Source organism: Ixodes scapularis, unplaced genomic scaffold (genome assembly GCF_016920785.2).
Source record: "Ixodes scapularis isolate PalLabHiFi unplaced genomic scaffold, ASM1692078v2 PGA_scaffold11__112_contigs__length_91849675, whole genome shotgun sequence".
In the NCBI taxonomy this organism is placed as follows: Eukaryota; Metazoa; Arthropoda; class Arachnida; order Ixodida; family Ixodidae; genus Ixodes; species Ixodes scapularis.
Genome location: NW_024609837.1, coordinates 35,003,675 through 35,024,006, shown reverse-complemented (window position 1 = coordinate 35,024,006; position 20,332 = coordinate 35,003,675). Strand labels below are relative to the sequence as shown.

Below are 20,332 nucleotides of genomic sequence, written 5' to 3'. Positions count from 1 at the left end.
CATCTCGCGGTAGGACAGAACCGCGAAGACCAAACAGGCAGGCCGGCTACCAGGGTAAGAACGCTTTATTCCGGGCAGGCGTGGAAGTATATATAGCGCTGCCACAGGCCAATGGCAAAACCGGTAATAAAACAAACAAACAGTAGATAACAGTATCGTCATGCTTCAGTGACGCTGCCGAAGTGATAACAATTCTCCTCTTATAATTGAAGGCGATCAATGGGTTTCTGAGTCCGGGTGGATCGTCGCAGCTCGAACGGCTCGCAGATGTCTTCTGGCTCGCTGGAGGTCGTTGTGTCACTGTACAACTCGTTCGCAGGGCTTCTGGCCGAGGCTGCAGGTACCGCGGCTCGGGCCAACTGGTCAGCAGGGCTCCTGGGAGAGGGTGCAGGTACCGCTGAACCGCTGGCGGCGGGGGCCTCGCTGATTTCCGCCTTGACCTCCCATAGCCGTAGTTGATCGAGATGACGGCGGACGTCGCCTCCGGGAGTAGCGACCACAGTCGTGCGAGCTCCGTGGTTGCTCTCCACCACCCCGGGCAACCATTTCTCACCTTGCCCGAAGTTCCGGTACCACACGGCAGCCTGAGGGCGAATTTTTGGGACCTGCAAGTCAGGCGAGCACACTCATCTTGACGGCACAGCAGTTTCGACGCGCGAGCGTACTTGGAAATCGGGTAAGAGTTCGGCCGGTGATTTTCCGTCCGACAGTGGAGTGCGACGGTAAGACAGCAATACTTTCGCCAACTTCGTTTCCAAATTCCCGGTTGACAACTTTGCTAGGGACTCTTTCACCGTCCTGACCGCCCGCTCTGCCAATCCATTAGATTGTGGGTGATACGGGGCGGTTCGTAAATGCTCGACGTGATTTCTTTCCAGGAACTCGCCAAACTGCTGACTAGTAAACTGAGTCCCGTTGTCGGACACAATCGTACGTGGTAAGCCAAATCGGCTGAACATCTCTCTGAGCTTCCTTATGGTGGCTTCAGTGGTGGGAGAGCGCATTGCGCATACTTCGATCCACTTAGTGTGTGAATCTACTACCACCAGTAGCATCTTGTCTTCAGTTGGCCCGGCAAAATCAATGTGCAACCGCGACCAGTTTTCTCCCGTTTCTGGCCAGTTAACAGGCGTGCTTGCTGGTGGCATAGAAGCAGCCTGTGTACAGTTGTGACAAAGACGAGCCAGTCGTTCTACCTCACCGTCCAATCCGGGCCACCAAAACAATGTCCTGGCTACACTTTTCATGGCCGTCGCCCCCTGGTGAGCCTCGTGGAGTAGCTTGAGCATCTCTTTCTGGGCTGCCCCTGGAATGTCGACTCGCTGTCCCCATTAGAGCAGGTCCTGGACGACAGTCAACTCCTGCCTTCTGCAAAAATAAGGATGCAGCTCATGCTGTTCTTTGGTTAGATTTTTCGGCCAGCCACGCATTACGAAGCTTTTTACTGCAGTAAGTGTTCTGTCCTTGGCACTGAGCTCTCTTAGATGCTGTGCCGGCAGAAACGCTTCATCCATGCACTGTATCGCGAACACATACTCTGGCGGCTCGTCTCGGCTCTTCTCGGTCTGTGGAAGGGGCAACTGGGTGAGGGCATCTGCGTTCGCGTTGAGTTTTCTGGGACAAAATTCGATCTTGTACTGGAAGTCACTGAGTAGAAGTGCCCACCTTTGAATTCTTCCCGATGCCAGCAGAGGAATCGGCCGGTCCTCTCTCAGCAGACCCACCAGGGCCCGTTTTCTCGAACGTGAACCGTGGTTTAAAGTTAACTATTTTCCCTAGAAGAGGGAATTTTAGGTCACGTGACTGGGAGAGCAGGGGCGCCGAGGGAGGAGCAGTACCTACAAGCAAAATGGCCGCGACGTCGCTTAATGAGGGTTAATAGTTCTGCTTGGTTCTGCTGAACATTCATTTCGATCTGGTTGTTACATTAATGAAGCACCATCAGCTTATTAGCACGTCAAGCAAAGCGGTAGTTCAGAGGGACTACTAAACTACCGACGGCAGCATTCCGCGAACGCATCACTCTTCAGCAGTCCGGGATCCAAGACATATGACGGTGCTTAAGCCTTGTAATTGTTTTTATGGTGAGTAAAAAAAATGTTTTGCGAACGAGTGTTGATTTATACTAACACGTTTAATTTGTTACACTATGCACGCCAACTCGTGAGTAGCGATTACTTTGCAGAGAAAGGGGGTTATCCTCGATAAAGTCTTCGTTCCCGGTGAACAGCTGGGACATTGTACTGTTTTTTTGTTCGCAGTGCGCCGACAGTATGCCGACAGCATCGAGGTTTCTACATATCCCCGGTGGCCAATAACTCAACGGTGACGAGAAGCTTAGCTTCTCGTCACCGGTGGATCGGTTGGGCAAACGGAAGAGGGGGCAAACAGTTGAGATCAGCAGGAATCGCAGAAACGTGCGTCGCAAGGAACAAAAACGAGACTACAGCACCGGCGTTGCCAGACTGGAAGGCACACGGGAAAGTTATGCGTTGTTTATGGCCAAATATATTGAAGGAAATGTTTCTTACATTTTCGAATATTGGTCGACAAACTCTAGCATAGTAGCAAAAATTTCTTCGTACCATCTCAAGCAAATAAAGTGGTCTTCAAGTACAACATTACTATATTTTGACTTAAAATACCATACTAGATCGATAACAACCAGCGGAAAAAGAGGATAAACAAAATGACTGGCTTGTTTCACCGATAGATGGCGCATCTTGCTGCCCAATCACAAATAATTATGGTTGTTCTATATCCAGCCGCTTATTACGGTACCTAGGTACTTTTTCCTTCCTAGGCACCGTGGTTTACCAAAATGGGTTTACCATCGCTTCGAGAAAACCGGCCCAGGGGTTGGTGGTCGGTAACGAGGACAGACTGTCGACCTATCACATAATCCCTGAACTTGGTCACGGCAAAAACCAAGGCCAGTGCTCTTTCTCCAATTGGGAATATTTTTTTTTCCGCTGATGTCAGGCTTCGGGAACGGAATGCGATCGGTCGGTCTACAGACCCCAATCAGTGCGACAGCGCTCCTACTCCTGTTGGCGAGGGATCGCATTGCAGACGGAGTGGTTTAGCGGGATCAAAGGACGTCCACACCGGAGACTTTAGCAATAGTGTCTTGGCCTTTTCAACGGCGTCTCGTCTCGGTCCCCATTGCCATGCTTCATTTTTTTCTAAGAGCTCGTAAAGCGGTGCCAGTGGGGTAGACATATTTGGCAAAAACCGATGATAATACGTCAACAATCCAATAAAGGCACGGAGCTCGCTTACGTTCGTAGGGCTTAGGGCCTATCGGTTGGTGTCCAGATTCTTCTTGATAGGGTGAAGCCCTTCCTGGTCCAGTCTGGCCCAAGTAGCAAATTTCACTTTTCCTAAAAGTACACTTCGACTGCTGCAGCCGCACGCCCATGTCTTGAAATCGTTGCAGCACAGCCCTCAGGTTTTCAGTTCCTGGCTGCTCAGCCACCAACACGTCATCCAAGTACACCTGCACTCCTGGCAGGCCGGCCAGCATGGTTTCCATTTTTCTCTGAAAAATGGCTGGAGCCGATGCAACCCCGAACGGCAACCGGTTGTAACGGAAGAGGCCGCGATGGTGTATTAATCACAGTCAGTTTTTTGGAATCCTCGTCCAACGGTACCTGGTTATATGAGTCTCGCAGGTCTAACGTAGTGTACACGGCTCCACCACGCATCGACGCAACAATGTCTGCTATGCTGGGCAGAGGGTACTGTTCAGTAGCACAGGCAGCATTCACAGTCAACTTAATATCTCCGCAAATTCTAACGGATCCATCACTTTTCCGCACAGGAACGATCGGCGCCGCCCATTCTGAATGTGTTATCGGAGATAACAGTCCCGTTTGAACAAGGCGGTCTAACTCCTCACAAACCTTATCCCTTAGAGCGTAAGGAATGGGTCTTGCCTTCATGAATTTCGGGCGGGCTCCTTCCTTCAGGTAGAGATGCACAGGGGCCCCTCGATGGCTCCTAGACTGGGCTCGAACAGGTCCTGGAAGTCGCTGAGCAGGGATTCCGATTCCTGGTAGTCTCGGTGAGCAGAAACAGAGGCCACTTCTGCGCCAAGCAAGTTCAACTTGTTGATTACGTCCTGGCCACAAAGGCTGGGTCCGAGGCAATCCAACACCACCAAGTTTGCAGGAACCGTGCGGCCCCGGAATGCAACGTCCAGCTGCAGCTCTCCTGAGATGGGCAATTTTTTTAGATAAAAATTCAGTCTCAGTTCGCTTTTTGCAAGGCTAGGCCATTGGTTTCGGCACTGAAGATGCACGTTCCGAGGAATGACGCAGACAGGAGAGCCAGTGTCTATCTCCATGCTGACGTCAATTCCTCCCCAGTAAAGCTTCTTCCTGACGGGTGGAACCAAACAGACCATTGCAGCTTGCGACTTGATGGCATACACCTACGAAATACACAAGTCATCATCTTCTGCTGAAGCGTCCGCCAAAAACGATGAAATCTGTTCCTTATCAGGTTTCCCGCTTCGCTTCCGATACCCCGCAGCTCAACACTTTCTGGCTAGGTGCCCTTGCTTTCCACAGCGAAAACACGTTTTCGTTTTGTGTCCGCAGTTTTCCCCGGTGTGTGATGAACTTCCACACCGACCACATGCAGCCACCAAAAGGTGCTTCTCCCGCCCGTATACAATTCTTGACGGCTGGTTCACCATTTTGTGTATGCCTCCTTCCTTCGTTTCTGGCCTTTGCATTTGTTCTACTTCGGAATCGGCTGCCTCGGCTACGGCTGCTACTTCTTCCGCCTCATTCAACGTAAGGTCCCGCCGTGACAGCAACCTTCGCTGGACGTCTCTACTTCTCACACCGCAAACAATTCTATCCCGTAGCATTCGGTCAAGGCTCATGCCAAATTTGCAGTTTTCAGCAAGTTTGCGGATCTGTACAACAAACTCTCGTACGCTCTCCGTTTCTGGTTGCACGCCTAGTGCTGCTCTAGGAATTCCACTGCTTCTTCATACGATAACTCATTCACCTTTCGCGGGGCACAGCTACCACTTAAAACCTCTATCGTATGCGTGCCGAGTGCCGAAACTAACAGCGCTCTCTTGGTCTTCCCACTGGCAATAGCATTTCCCTCGAAGTACGCTTCAACGCGTACAATGTAGGAGTCCCACTTATCTCTGCTGTCGTCGAAGCCAGGAACTTGAAAGCTGGTCGGCGTTGCCATTGCCCCCGTCTCCGATCTTGAGCAGCTCTTGCTTCCTGCCCGGCGGAGTTCGTCGCCACTGTTGTCACTTTGTCATCTCGCGGTAGGACAGAACCGCGAAGACCAAACAGGCAGGCCGGCTACCAGGGTAAGAACGCTTTGTTCCGGGCAGGCGTGGAAGTATATATAGCGCTGCCACGGGCCAATGGCAAAACCGCTAATAAAACAAACAAACAGTAGATAACAGTATCGTCATGCTTCGGTGACGCTGCCGAAGTGATAACAGTAAGTTAGAGGTCAAGACGGTAGCGGCAAATGCCCTTCAAAGGGATTCATATATCCCTCCGCTGCCTCCGCATCCAATAGCGTCCCATCGTTTCGGTGACTTGGCCAACGCGGGAGAGGGTTTTGCCTTCCTGTAAATATTTCCTTTTTCTTTTGACTTTGACTTAGCGTTGTGGAAGCCACGAGAGGGAGATTAGAATTTTCCCCCTCCAAAGAAAACAAATACGACTTTGTGGGGTTAGGTTCCCCCTCCTATGGATACAGAGGCTGCTTTCAGGGGCTCGGTTCCCCCTCTGATGAATGCAAAGGTCACTTTCTTAAAAAGTGGGGGTCGGAGACAAGTTGGCATCAGTCTGTAGCCATTATCTATTCACTGAAGCGGAACAAGGGGCGTTTCCAGGAAAGTTCTTTCGACTGCAGATGGATTTGGAACGGGCACATCACACTTATGGGAGGAGCTTCTCCTACCTTCTTGACTTGTAACCGACTATAGCCAGAAAAAGGGAATGGGTGATCTCATGAGAGCAGGTGTTCTCTCAAAACTTTATGGTAGTTATTTATAATTAGGGTTCTTCGTTTTCGGGTTTTATTTTTGTCAGTGACCATTTTAACATCCCCACCAAGTTTTATCTTGTTCCGATGATTGTGTCCCTATTGTCTAGGTTATAAAAGGGTTGAACAAAAGTTTAGCATGGTGCAATCGTGCCCATATATTGAGCCAAAAATAATGTGAAAAATCTCGATGGTCAGACCACTCGAGAGACCAAACTAGCCCGTCAGCCAGCGTGCCTGTTTGAGCAGACAAGGTTCAAGCTAGACTTTGTGCGTTTTGTTTACCCCACGGTGAGAACAGCACTCCTGGCACCTCTTGCTGCCCTTGCGTCGCGGTAACACCCATCAAAGTCTTCAATAGGTTTTGCCCATTTTCCTTTTGGAGGGCCATGTGGCTTAACCTTGATGTTCTCCTGCATGCTTTTCCTTTTAGGGGCGTAGTCTGAAACAATTTGAAGAAAAATAAAAAAGAATACTTTTGGTAGAGTGACATTAGAGTGAAAAGAAAAAAGATTCCTCCATTCAAAAAATGTCACGGACGTGAAAATAAAAATAAAAAAAGACGAAAACGAAGAGCCCATTTATACTTTAAATGTCCATGCTTATATCCCAGCCCTCGAGATCGCGACCGATTCCCAGTCCGGCCCCTTAGCCAAAAAGTTTGGAGACCCCTGCTCTATGTGATACTTCTCAATCCGGACAGTTTGCAAGAACTACCGTAGGAGAGATAACCCACCTCTATTTTTGGCTAGAGTTGCTGTTTCCTTCTAAACACCGAAAGATAGCCTACTCCTCGGATCAATGATGACCCTAGCTTAAATACGACTAGTTAGCTATGGCGGGATATAAGAAAACATTGCCGACCGGGAAGTACAGTCGTCTTCGCTTCGTTGCTTCTCGCTGCAATAGCAAGTTTGACTAGAAAAACATGATCTAAAAATATTGTCTTTTTTCAACTTGATTGTACACTGAAAGTTAAGCCCAGTCCTTACTTTTGCCCGATTGTCTCTCAATTTCAGGTTAGCTATCTCGGGATATTATGGTATGCTCCCATTTGATAACACAAAATTCTGTGCATTCAACTTTTCTTTGTACCATCCCCTTGGGAAAAAACTGGGCCACTGGGGCACGTCTTTCCTGAAAAAAGAAAAAAAGGAAAAGACCTATGAAAGGTTAAGAGGGAGTTGAAGCAGAAGCCACTCTTCTAGCTCATAATTTATTGGCACTACGAGATCCATAAATAACATCTCACAGACACACAACTTATTGCTTTGTGGGCGTGAACCAGTGACTCTGCCTGTACATTCCCTTCACTGCTGCTAACTTGTCTCAAGCTTTACGTAACGGAGAAGTGTGGGTATGTAACATGTAAAAAAAAACATGCACTGCGAGTAACCACCCAGACTGGCACACATCTTTCATGCAACTCGTAACATGGCTCCAAATGTCATTTTGATTCAAGGTATATGTTCACACAAGTGCCAAACTGCTATACAAAGAAACATTACCATAAACACTGATAATGTCACAATTACGAGTTGAGAGGAATTAATGTTAAATACTTGTTAAGCTGCCAGTAAATATTTCTTTACATTATTTGTAGTTTATTGGGTATCTCTAACAGGACATTGTATAACAGACGAAATGGTGCCTGTCTGTTGATCGAGCCTATGAATTGTACAACAGAAGAAAACGGGAAACTACATGTCATGATTAACACTGGGAATGTTTACTTGGAGCGGTGGGTCTCATTGGGAGATTTACAGTCAAGGTTTGAGGTTTTCTTGACTTACATTAAATTGTGTAGTCACATGGCAGTGTTGACAAGCTACATACTATAGCTGGAACACAATAAAGTAAGCACAGAAAGGAAAAGGGACGGCACAACCAACAAATGGCGAGCACGATTTTGACAGTCATCTTTACATTGTGCACGCTGCGAACTACTGAAAGGTAAAGGAAGTGAACACAATTATGCAATGGAATGTGTTGATTGGATAAAAACTAAGTTATGGGGCTAGTTTCTGCATATAATGAACATTATGATTGTTCTAAACATATTCTAGAAAGCATTTGCACTGAACAACAAATAAATATCACATCAAAAGTTATTAAGGTTGATACACCCAAATGCTGATATGAACTTGCTTGTAAAGTAATTTGTTCTATTTGGGTCATCCATTTCTGGTATCTAGGCTTTGTAGTTAATTTTTTTTTTTTTACAAAATTGTAATCCGCCATGTTTTTATAAAGCATCACAACTCAAAGCTGCGAGATAAAAAAAAAAAAAATAGAGGCTATTTTTAAGTATTAGCTTTTCTCTGGTGGAATTGTGTGGAATAATTCATTTACCAAACTTGTATATCATCTCGTGAGTATATTTTATATTGCTTGTTGGGAATAATTTTTTCGCACCACTGAGGACAAACAATATAATGTTCAATACAAAATGCACAAATTCTTAAAAACATTGACAGTATATGTAATGTAAAGACAGTTTGGAATGTACAAGATTATGGCAAATGATTTTTTTTTTCTTTGCCTATTTAAAAATGTAACATCAGAAAAATATACTATACTACAAGAAAAAAAGACGAGCATACTAGTGACATTAAATTGTAAGAAAACAAAAGTGGAATTGTGTTTGTTCGTGTTCTAAAGAAACACAAAATGGCAGTCACACATTCTTTGTCTTCTAGCTGCCTACCCGTTTCAGAAAGAGTTTTTTCTGGGAGTAATGCCCCACAAAGCAGTGCAAAGTCAACACCTCTGATAACTGCAGTGATCTCGCGAAGGTAAGCAGTACACTCCTGCAAGATTGTGTCGCACGCAAACAACTGTTTCGTCATTGTAAGCTGAAAAGGATGCGCATTGCGGAGTTACACTGGTTATGGGCATGGCTCACCTTCATTTTACCTTACCTCACGCTGCAATTTTAGAGACTGGCCGGTTTCCTTCGTGGTCCATCGTTGCATTGAACCGCTTTCCGTCGTGACGTTTCATAGAGAGTCAGTCATTTCATTGACCTACTTCATGTGGAAGCTTACGGGACGTTTCGAAGTCGATCCATGTACCTCAGTACCCCAAGTATTAATTTGGGTCATTAAATTCTTATTGGTACGAGGTATTGCCTGCACTTAACATTGAATGCAAATGTCTGTCAACAAAACAGCGTCCAAGAAATGATTCAAGTAGTTGATGTTTCTATGAACACACCTCTCGCAACTGCACGGGCTCGCCTCGCTTGACGCGAAGTTGTCGTAACGTAATGGCTCGGCAACAATGGTCTTCTTTACGCGCTTGGAAAGCTTCAAGCAGTCTATCAAACTCGCGACGGGATTTTCATAAGTTTGCAGCATGCCGCGACGAGCTACGAAGCACCTCTGCAACTTAAAATCTCAGTTTGGGGCACTGCAGTTGGTACACAAAAGAGTCACGTGACCCTCTTCGTTGCTGGGGGGGCAAGGGGGGTGGGGAGGGGGCACAGGGGCAAACTTGCACCTTGGTAGAGAGCTTAGCTGCGCTCGCAGGTGGCACAGCACAGGTCGTGGTACTTGTTTATGTGGCACATGCTGAAGCGGCGGATCATGTGACACTTGATGGAGTGGTCTTCGCATGTCTGCCCTGCGTCAGAAAAGGAAAAAAAGAAGAGATGAAGCTTTTGTTGCTTTTGTGTGGGGAGCAGGGCATATTGTCTAGAATGCTAACCCTTGTTGGTGCCTCTCCTAGCTCAATACCACTTGCAGAAAGTCATTCTCCTCCTCCGCTGTTCTCTTGACAAGAGCCATACGTACAAGGAAGTCTAAATTTCCAGTGATGGAAGTGCTGCGCCAATTGCGCCAAGGACGTAATCCTGCTACATGTAGTGCCAAATTGTCATTTTACCGAAGAATTGCGCCATGCCTGCGCCGAGATGAGATGTAGCAATAAAAATTAAAAATTGAAGTTTTATCAGAGCACATGGCTGTACCGCGGTATTTTCCGCGCCGCAACTGTTACGCAAACCGAAGCTGCGAGTGCGCATTATCATCATCATCATCATTGAAAGGAACAACATAGCAACATCTGAGACCAAAGCCGCTGAGGCTAAGCGAAGAACCATCCCACTGAGCAGCCTATTTAACAAAAAAAGAGGCTGAGCTTGTGGATGTTTTCAGTGTTGGCCCGCAAGCGCGAGCCCAATGCTCTGCATTGCTGACTCACGCGTGGGCTCGTGCAGTGTGGGCACTGTTACGGGCTTCATGTGCGCGCTTGTAGCTTCGGCTGAGCTCGCACCGAAGCTAAAACAAAGTATAGTTAAGTTGCACCAAACTCTGGATTTAGTGCTGGTAAAGCCTCGCCATACTTTTCGGAGCACAAAGCACTGCGCGACTCGCGCGACTGCGGTGTCTGCTCCGCGGGCGTTGCTTCTCTGCAGCGCGTCGGTGCATGCCAAGGAGCGCACTCAACGGGTTAACTCGCCGTGATCCGATCGTGACCTCGCCAGCACATCGAAAATGAATCGGAATTTTTGAAGCGAATATCAGATACCGCAATATTTGGAGCTGCTGCCCGAAAGACAACTCTAATCTAAACTAAAACATTCCACAACAGTGAGGGTCGTTAGATGCTGTTGCAGATACCTTAAAAGAAGTGCAGGCTGATAAAACGAAATATCCTGTACCATCAGAACTCAGTGTGACATATTTAATTGTATTTTTTATCTGACGAGCAGATAAACTTTATTAAAAAAATGTTTTCTTTTGTGTTTACTTAGTTGATTTTTATATGTCCTGCCTTAAAAAGGCGACAGACGCTGTGTTCCAATGATAGAGAAGGGCTTTGTATGGCAATGCAGCATTATTTCATTTTCAAGTAATATGCCAACATATGCCGGACCCTGCTCCAAAAGGGCCACTACCTGCTCCAAAACAACATTTTGCCTGCTACAAGGCCTGCTCCAAAAGGTCAAATGGCACTTTCATCACTGAATTTCACATATTTACCCACAAGCGCATTTTAGTGCAGTTGTGGACTACAGACCGTTTTATTGTGGGCAGTGCCATTTTGAATACCGTGGCGTCATCTAGCGAGCGTCGCATTCTGCAGCCATGCTGAATGGTTAGAAACGTTGGTGAAAGTGCTCTTCGGGGCGCCGCTTTTGTGTTGAGTGTGCTAGTTCAGTGCTCCAAAGTGCGGGTATCCGACCTGGGGCCCATCTTTTGTTATTTTGTTCTGCGGATGGTGTTTTTAAACTCATTGAGAACTTTTTTTGCCCCGCATTATGGCATCCGCCAGTGCGGCGATGCTGAGATGAGCGACACTGAACGTGGCACTGAACGCGCCACCGATAGAAATTGGAGGAGAGTACTCAAAATATTGTTTCAGTTAACAGCAATTGAATTTTTCTTCGGTTTTTTTTTTTGCCGTTTTAGATGCAGTACACCAAGAACATTTTTGGCATTGCATGTTGTCCACAACAATGAAATATAATGTGAACAATAAACTTTAGTTGAGTGCGTTGATGGTAAAGTTAAATAAAAGGAAGAAGAAAACACTAAGGACGGACAAGTGTGTTGTTTTGTCCGCCCTTTAAGTTTTATTTTATCTTGTATTTAATGTGAACAAGGACGTGCGAAATAAGATTGCTGGGAACGATCGAAGGAAGCTCCCTCGGGCTTGCAGATGTTTATGAAGGTGTTAATTAAAGGGACACTGACAGGGTATTTATGCTCGCCGAGGTTTTTAGTTGTACGTGACATATGAGAGCTCAACTACCCAGAACAGAATTTGCGGCTCGAAATTCGGTTTCTTTCCGCCCGAAAACCGCCGATCAAGAACTGGCCGGTTCGAGTCTCGCTCACTCTCTTTTCTGCGGTCACGGGCCGTTTTCTAAGGTATCGATGCGACCACCAAATTTAATCAAAGTCGTGGGTCACTGAAGGCACACACTCATTATTAAAAATAGAAAAAAATATGAAACCCATTTTTTGTGGCTTCTAAAAAGCTGCAAATACGTTGATTGAAAAAAAAGTTCCACAGACAACCGGAAGCATTCTGTGCGTGCGTCGTTTCGCGTATCGTGGGACTCGCAGGGACGCGATGGCAGCGGACGACGGGCGTGGGACCTCTATTTCAGAACTGTCGTTCGCGGTACCGGAGAATTTTGTCTGCCTTTAAAAGAGAAATTTGGGACTGATCAAAAGAATTGGTCTTCATCCCGTACGACACGCCCGACCACCAAGCCGATTTGCACGAAGACGTCGCCGAGCCGTCGCTCCCTTCTCGTGGCTGAAGACATCGCTCGCGCAAACGTCAAGCACGACGTGTCTACTTCGAGTTGAATATGTACGCGTACAATTTCTTTACAAGGTGAGAATGTCGCCAATGCGGGGTGCATCCCGACTTCGACCCGGGAGTGCTTTTGCTAAAGGAAAATCGGTAGCAAACTTTCCAACTTACAGTTTATCGGCTGGATTATTACTACGGAAAGAGATCCACTAGTTTCGATATGCCCCAGTAGCTCAGTGGGAAAGACGTCCGCTTTACACGCCGTAGTATCGGGTTCGATCCCCCGTGACACTTTTTTTTTTTTTTTTTAATGTTTTTCGATGTCTACATTTCTTTTTTTTTATAATTATCACTGAAGGAAAAAAAAATGAAACAGATTTTGTGGACGACACGTCGCTGAATTAAATGGTATGGGATTTCCTTTTTGACACCTGCGAACTCAATGTAATCACTTTCCACAAAATGCAAGGAGCATATAAATCAGGTAGCGTCCGCTTTCCGAGGTGCCCGTAAATGGTCTACAGGAATTGCAGCCAGCCATTGGTCCCGATCCCGTTGATCTTTCGGAAACTCTGTCGCACAATGCCACTTCTGTTTCGGACGCAGGACTTGTCAGCCAGCTCTTCACGCAACATCTTGGGTGTATTCTTTTCGGAGCCGATCAAAATTCACCACGGGCACTCACTACTCATCTCCAACTCCTCAATATACAAAACAACTCATCTTAGAGTACAGAACAACGAGCGGAACATACATAACTGCAAAAGAATCCCACGGCAAACAGCTCCCGTACGCCGCATGTCGTCTGCTACCGGGAAGGAGAAAAAAACAAACAAAAAAAAAAAACACGGTCGGGTGTAGCCACGTGACTTCCGCCACTCGCTCTCTTCTCTCCACTTCTCCGACCTCCGTCGGGTTTCGGTTTCGGTTTCGAGCAGTTGCGTCTTTTGGCTTTATTAAAAAAATACGCTACTCTGTTGCAAAATATTAATTGGGTAGTCCTCCGACATCATAATGAAGCGCCTGGCAAAAAATTAAAAAAAAATTTTGGGGGGTGTCAGTGTCCCTTTAAGGATCCCGTATGGACAAGTGTGTCCTTCGTCTGGAACTGACAGCAGCGATGTTGAAATGGGCCTATTGCTGAACCGAGTTGATCAACAATTTGAAATTAATGCATGAGCATGTTGCACCAATACAAATTGAAGTTTCCTTTCGAGCTACGTCATGTACTAATTAGCAAAATAAGAAGAACCCAGTCGTGTCGTAGCGTTCAACGCAAGTTTGCGGCTCTCCGCTATCACGTAGAAGATTGTGATTAAGAAAAACCGATGGGGACTAACTTTTCGACTATTTCCAGCCACACCCGGCGGCGGTGCGAAATATAAGCATTAAGTACAAGCTGAAATAGCGATCCTCACGAGAGAACTTGCGTCCATCTTGCGAGCGTAGCCCATGTTCATCGAGGGTATCGGCGGTAAGTTTGGTGCGCGCTCTATTCACGAAATGTTCCCAGCACACTCGAGAGAATGGCGTTGGGGGAAAATCTTTTCTGTTTACGGACGCAACCCACTGTTGCCGGAGGTTTTGGTCATTTGGAAAGGGATGAAGTTTGAAGACAGTTCAGCCGCAGTGGCCTTGTCGGATCCTTAGCACAATACAGATGTCTTTCGATAATATTCAGCGCTTTCAGTTGTTATTCATGCAGCCTATTACCGAACAATGATGTCCCGATGACCAGCAGATAGTCGTCATTGATTCCGCTAGCTCCAATTACATCTGGAAGTAAAATAAAATAGAAAAAACCGCAAAGAAAACAACCAAACTTTTAGGAACACGGGCATCTAAGGCGTTCATCCGGGTCTTTCGCTCGTTTCTAATCACTCGGGAAAGGAAAAAAGTGCCGGCAGCCTTTTCCCCTTTTCTCTCTTGCCCTCTTACAGTAAAACGGTCTTAATTATACTGAAACACACGAGTGTCGAGCGCAATACTCGACACATTCTTTTTGTTATTACTATACTTCGTTTCAGCTTCCGTCCGAGCGCAGCCAGAGCTACGTGTGGCCGGAGCCAATCACACGCCTGCAATCGGTCATGCGATCTTGGCTGCACTTTTGTATCACTCCGCCGCGCCGCTGGTAGTCCGCGCCGCCCGCGCTTGCCGAGTATTTCGTCTGCTACGGCTGTATCAACAGAATCGTCTGCTACAAATTTAAAAAGTGCCCTTTCAAGTTCTGAAACTTAGTCACAGGGGATGTCAGTACGTAGGCTGGCCGCTGGCGTCCGTGTCCGAGCTTTCCACCATTTCGACATAGTTTCGAGATGTAAGTATACATTGCAAGGTGCCCGATGACCCGGCCGTTGATGTTTCGTTGTATTTTCTGGATATACCAGGGCTCGAGACGCGGTTCTTTCCACCAGCTTCTCGGCGTTCAATGTGATAGGCAGGTAAAGGGGTGCCCTGATTTCGCCGCGTATCAGTGAATTGTAGAGGGCCGGACGCTTTGATTGTTTACAACGCATTCGCGGTACGACGCGACCGGAGTCTCCTGCCGAATTTGAATTTTTGAAAGTAGGCATTTATCACGACCTCTCGCGCCTGACGCCCAAACGTGCCTTTGCGAAAGGACGTTTTGAAGCGACTCGGTGAGTAAAGCAAAGAAGCACACGATTCGACCATTACGGGACGAAATCACACAGAAAAACCGAGCGCTGCAGCAGTGTTGCCAGCGGATGTACGTGTTTTCACCAAACCACATGCAATTACATATATTTTTAAAAACATAAACTTCATATATTTAATTTCTTTAGTTGCAAATCATTCTTAGCAGCACAGATCTGGAATATTGTGTAATGTTTACGCAGAAAACAGTTATATATAAAAAAAATACATTGTCGGACTACTTTGTGGTGCGTAGGAATGCTCTTCCCGAAGTTGCGAACCGTCCCTCAGCCTTTGGCTGTGCTCGGACGGAAGCTGAAACGAGGTATATCAAATTGAAAGGAAACTTTGTCTTGTAAATAAATTTTGCACAAACAGTAATTTTTTTTTTTTCTGGTGAATGTAGACCGTTCCATTAGGGTCATAGCAGAGAGGGTAAAAGAGAAAAAAATGCACTCCCCCTCTCACCCCGCATGACGTCCGCTCCGCCGAGTGAGCTGTAGCTAGCGTCCGGCTGGCGTGCAAACTCTTTAAAATTGCGTCATTTTTGAACTTTCAAGCGCAGATGCGCAGATTTTCGTATGCCAGTTATGTAATATTGTGCTAGATAAAAAGACTGACAGGGTCCAATTGCGCTGTTACCTGCGTGCAAATAAAAATAAAAAAATGGGGAAAACTGTGTCAGATTGGCCGGTCTCTTTGGCGAAAAGTAAATCCGGTTGCTGTACCTTTTTTACTATACAAAAGTTTGTACTGGTGTAGGCCTTTAGCGGCCATGAGTGGAAGTCTGAAATAATAAATAAAACATGCTCTCCTGCCGCAATACAAGCAGTAGTTGAGGGTAGTACTGCCGGCTGACTCAACTGCCATTTAAGTAACGGGAAAAAGATATGCTATTTGATCATTTAGCAAAATAGAACAACAGAGAGCTATAGGCTGATTTTGGAGTAGCCACAACTATTCTAAGAACGCGAACCACTTCACAACGGCAGCCACGAGCGAGAGTTCGATGTTCGGTAGAGCCCGCCGATATAGCCCAAAGATGGAGAACGGCAACCTCCCGGTTTGTCGTCTGCTAGCGGAGTCGGGCACGTGCCCTCTCTCTCGTTTTACCCCGCCGAACCCGCTGAACTTCCCGGATGTGTGGAGAGGGCGCTGCGGTCGCACAAAATGGTGCCGCCCAGAGAGCGCTAAATGGAATGGTTTATAAATTTAAAATAAATGGTTAAAGTGCAGAAAATAAAAAGAAGGCATTTTAATGCAGAGGTCATCAAATTCTTAATCTCGAGGAACCTCTGGCCCTCTGCATTGTTACAAAGGCCTACAGCCCTTGTTAACAATAATGCATACATCACACTAGGTTCACCCTTAAGCTGATGGTGCCGTGGGAGCTACGTGCTCGCCGGACCAATTGACTGCCCCCCTTTCATCCCTCGATGCCACTCAATGCACGTTTGTATGGGCGGGAGTGTTATCATGTGGCAAAGTACCAGTGTACGAATGGTCTAACGAGCATGTAGCTTCCACTCCACCGTCAGCTTAGGAGTGAATGAAGTAGAGGGCGTGCTTGGTGGCCCGTAGACGTTCGTCAGACATGCAAAAGTACCACTTAAACGGGACAAACACTTCAGTTGAGGTAGGGACCATGTGGTCCCCTTGAGATCGAAGCCTGGAGCACATGACCTCTACTCACTGGTGGCGTTGCAAGGGGGAGCATCGCAGCCTTGGAGCACTTCGGGCCGGTCCTGATTGCGGCAGGAGTCTCCGGCCGGCTTGTCGGTGCCGTACCAAACGCAGCGCAGGATCCGCGTCCGGAAACCACTCTCACCGCACGTCGCCGTGCACTACACAGCAGACAATGTGAAACAGTTTGGCAACCAGAAACTGCTTTTCCCTTTTCCTTTGGCTAGATCCAGTCTTCTTGTACAGTGATCGCCCGATATGGAGGGTTCGGCTGCCATAAACCAATCAAGTTCAATCCTATGCAGAGAGCAAGTCGTCTGCTTCTTGCATAGGAGTTGCGGTGACGTCAGAATGAGGCCAAGCTCCAATTGGCTTGGATTGAAAGGATAGTGGGTAGACCTCAATGCTGGATGCCTTGAGGTCTATCTACTATGTTATTCAATCAGCCAATAAGAGCTTGGTATTCTGACGTCATCGCAACCCCTGTGCAAGAAGCAGACGGATGAGCGCTCTGCGTTCACTTGCTTTTATGAATGTGGATAACGTAGTTTGGCACACCGCGGTTTAATGGTGACAACCTTTATGGCTGTTGCAACAAGCCCTCATGGTAAACCATCAAAGGGTAGGTCTGCAAGCACTAGTGGCACGGGATGACTCGTGCCGTTTTTGGTATTTTCAGGACTGGATGCAAAGCGTGCTTCTACCAGTCTGTCTTTGCAGTAAAATCACATTTACAATAAGGCTAGTGCAGTAAAGTCTACAATTGCTCCACTGTATTCTGTTTCAGTGGCTTACAATATTGAGGTCATATTGTGCACAAAGAGGATACAGTGCCCCCTAAAACAAAGCATTTAGGAAAGGTGGCTGGTATGTTTCCGTTGCATACTTTTCTCTTCCATTGTGCCGAAGTGTCAAGTTTGTGAGGGAGTAGCATTAAAGGGATACTGAACCGAAATTTCGAACTCACAAAACAAGGCCGGGCGAATAGGTGGGAAGCTCCAAAACCAAAAAATATGACTCATACGGCGATATATCTAACGGATCGCCGTATTTTTTGGAAAAGAAGTACGCGATTGAACCCGGCCGACGAGGCCGACGCGTCAGAGCACGTCACGATTCTTATTCTCTCTCCTCCTCGCTACGTCCCGTCAAGCTGGTGAACCGAAGCAAGGAGGAGAGAAGCGAGGCCGCTTCTCCTCACTCTCAAATTCTCCCAGAGGACAGTTACGTCAAAGAACTCGCCTGATCGCGCCCTTCTTTTCTAAAAGTACGGCCATCCGTTTGAGATATCGATGTACGAGTGATGTTTTGGAGTTTGTAGCGTCCTGTTCAACACTTCTACAGCCTTACTTTGCGAAATCCAAATTTCGGTTCAGTATCCCTTTAAGTGGGCACGACCGTTTGCAAGCAAGCGACACTTCCTGTGGCTTGCCCAACACTTGTTGAGGATGGTTCAGACCTTTGCAACCGACTGACACAACCGGTGTTTAAGCCGCTCACAACTGCCATCGCTGGTGCGCGGCCCATCATAAGCAGTGACAAGCGGTCTAAAAACCGGTTGTATTGCAGTCGGTCGTAGTGTGTCGCAAACGTGCGAGCCAACCTTGAGATAAAGCTGTGGTGCCGCGGATATTCTACGTCGCCTACCGGAGGCCAGTGTGAGGTGCAGATTGAATACGAGTGCTGTATCATCATTTGGTTTCGTGTCAGAACTTTTTTGATACGAGTCCCAGTTGCATGTTGACAGAGTACTTGCGCCCAGTCTGCGACCTCCACTAGGCCAACGCCTCTTAGATAACGAGGCAGCAGCCCTGTATTTTCTATATCACCTACTGGAAGCCAGCGTGGCACATGGATTGGATGTATCTGCCAAGTCGGGGTTTGACCGGGACTCCCGCCTTGCCGTCTGAATGCGGGTCCCAGCCAAACACTAACGCAGCGATCGTGTCCAATGTGTGGCCCAAGCTGGACATGGAAAGTCCAGGGCTTGCAGCCCTGTCATCGGGAGGAGTTGACCTAGGCCACGGTGTAAGATACTCTTCAGGTGAGGACACGCAGCACGACGAACGCTGTGACGCGGCCGACTGGATAAAGTCCCGTGGGCGCGCGCCCGAGTAGCCTATGCCGACAGCGTCTCTGCTGGCCAGACGGTGCGACCGAGGGAAGAAAGAATCTAAAACAAACAAAAAAAGTGCCTCGTTGCCATGAAAATCGAGCGCATGCGTTTTTTGCTTGGCACATCCGCTCGGACCTCGACAGATGGTGGCTTGAACACAATGCCACAGGTCTCTCCGCTTTGACGCATTCATAAAACTGTTCTTGCCGCCGTTAAGGCACGAAACAAGGGTCATTGATGACGAAGCTGCGTGTAAGCAACGTACATAGCGCAAGTATGAAATCCTACACGACACAACGCAAGCAGAAAACGACTTTAAAAACAAGTGTGTCTCCCATAGAAAAGGGAGGCAAACCGGGTCTGCGCCAGGATACCACTAGCTGCTTAGCAAAGTGGTGGCGCCGCTTGCAACCGGGGCGAGAAGAGGATTTAATCCGGCAGCTGCAATGTGCGTGGTGTCCACACCCATATATACATCGTACACCGTGGCCTAGGTGTCCGGCGGGACAGCGGCGGTGCAGGGAAAGGTGCCGACCTCTGACCAGTCTCCAACCTTCCAGACGCCGCGGCAGCGCTCGCTGAGGCACTCCTGCTGGTCCTGCGGGCGCGTCGAGGCGTCGCACAACTTCTCGTCGACTGGGGTGCCGTCGGGAAGCCGGCACTCCACCAGGCGCTCTTGCACCGACGTGCTCAGCGTGAAGCAGCGGCCGTCGGAACACTGCAGCGCCGAGGAAGCGGAAGAGCCAAGACTCGTCATTGCTCGACGCCCGGACGACTTCTGAAAAGGCTTTTGTACGTGCCTAAATATTCGCCTAAACGCAACTATTGGGGAAATATGCTTGCCGCAGGAAAATAATTCTTTTTTGCGGCGCAAAAATCGGCTGCTTAGCGCTGTACATTTTCTTTTTCTCGGTTTTGTGCAATGATGGCGCAGTACTCGGAAACATCCTAGACGTGTTTCGTTACTAAAAATATGAAGTCCTTAAAAACATAATTTTCATGACCTCCAAAACATAGAAAAATGCGACTTCCGCAGTCATGAACAACACATTCTTCTCCTAGTTTTGGTTTGACCCTTTGTCTCTTGCAGCAGATATGCGACTTTGTAATGAAGGATTAGTGCGATAGTGTCTCGACACCATAGTCTAGTGCAGGAGTGGCCAGACGAACCCAGCTTAAAAACCCCTAGTTTAAAATATTGTTAGGTTAATGAGATTACCTCGCTTACCCCGTAATATTGAGGCAGTCACTTCTTACGAGCTCTTTCTGCATTTGCTTTAGAGAGATGACTGACCTGGGACCAGCTTCCGGTGACCCAGAGTGGGCACCCTGCCGAACCGCAGCGCTGCAGGATCTGGGGGGCTTCGAGACCGGCACACAGCGTGCTGTCCACGGTTCGAGAGACGTTGTGGAGCCGCACCATGCACTGTGTGGAACGCACCTGCGTTGGAATGCAAGCAAAGCGCGAGGTCGGCAAACTGCGCCAGGCGGGTACGGTGGACGGCAATCGAGAGGGAGAAAAGACTGCGGGAAGCGATTTCTCGGATCACCTAGCTGTGCTAGTCTAGAAAG

At 47.6% G+C, this 20,332-nt stretch overlaps 1 protein-coding gene across 1 annotated transcript in view; it reads right to left on the bottom strand.

The window, feature by feature from the left end:
• Window positions 1-7,230: 7,230 nt before the first annotated feature.
• LOC8036613 (protein madd-4) overlaps window positions 7,231-20,332 on the bottom strand; it is a 46,116-nt gene continuing 33,014 nt past the window's right edge. The window contains exons 18-21 of the mRNA XM_040217678.3: window positions 20,055-20,201; window positions 19,296-19,478; window positions 16,655-16,805; window positions 7,231-9,657 (exon numbers count right to left, since the gene is read on the bottom strand). Of these exons, the coding sequence (XP_040073612.1) occupies window positions 9,548-9,657; window positions 16,655-16,805; window positions 19,296-19,478; window positions 20,055-20,201 (591 nt within the window). The 3' untranslated portion in view covers window positions 7,231-9,547. The remainder of the gene's footprint in view (window positions 9,658-16,654; window positions 16,806-19,295; window positions 19,479-20,054; window positions 20,202-20,332) is intronic.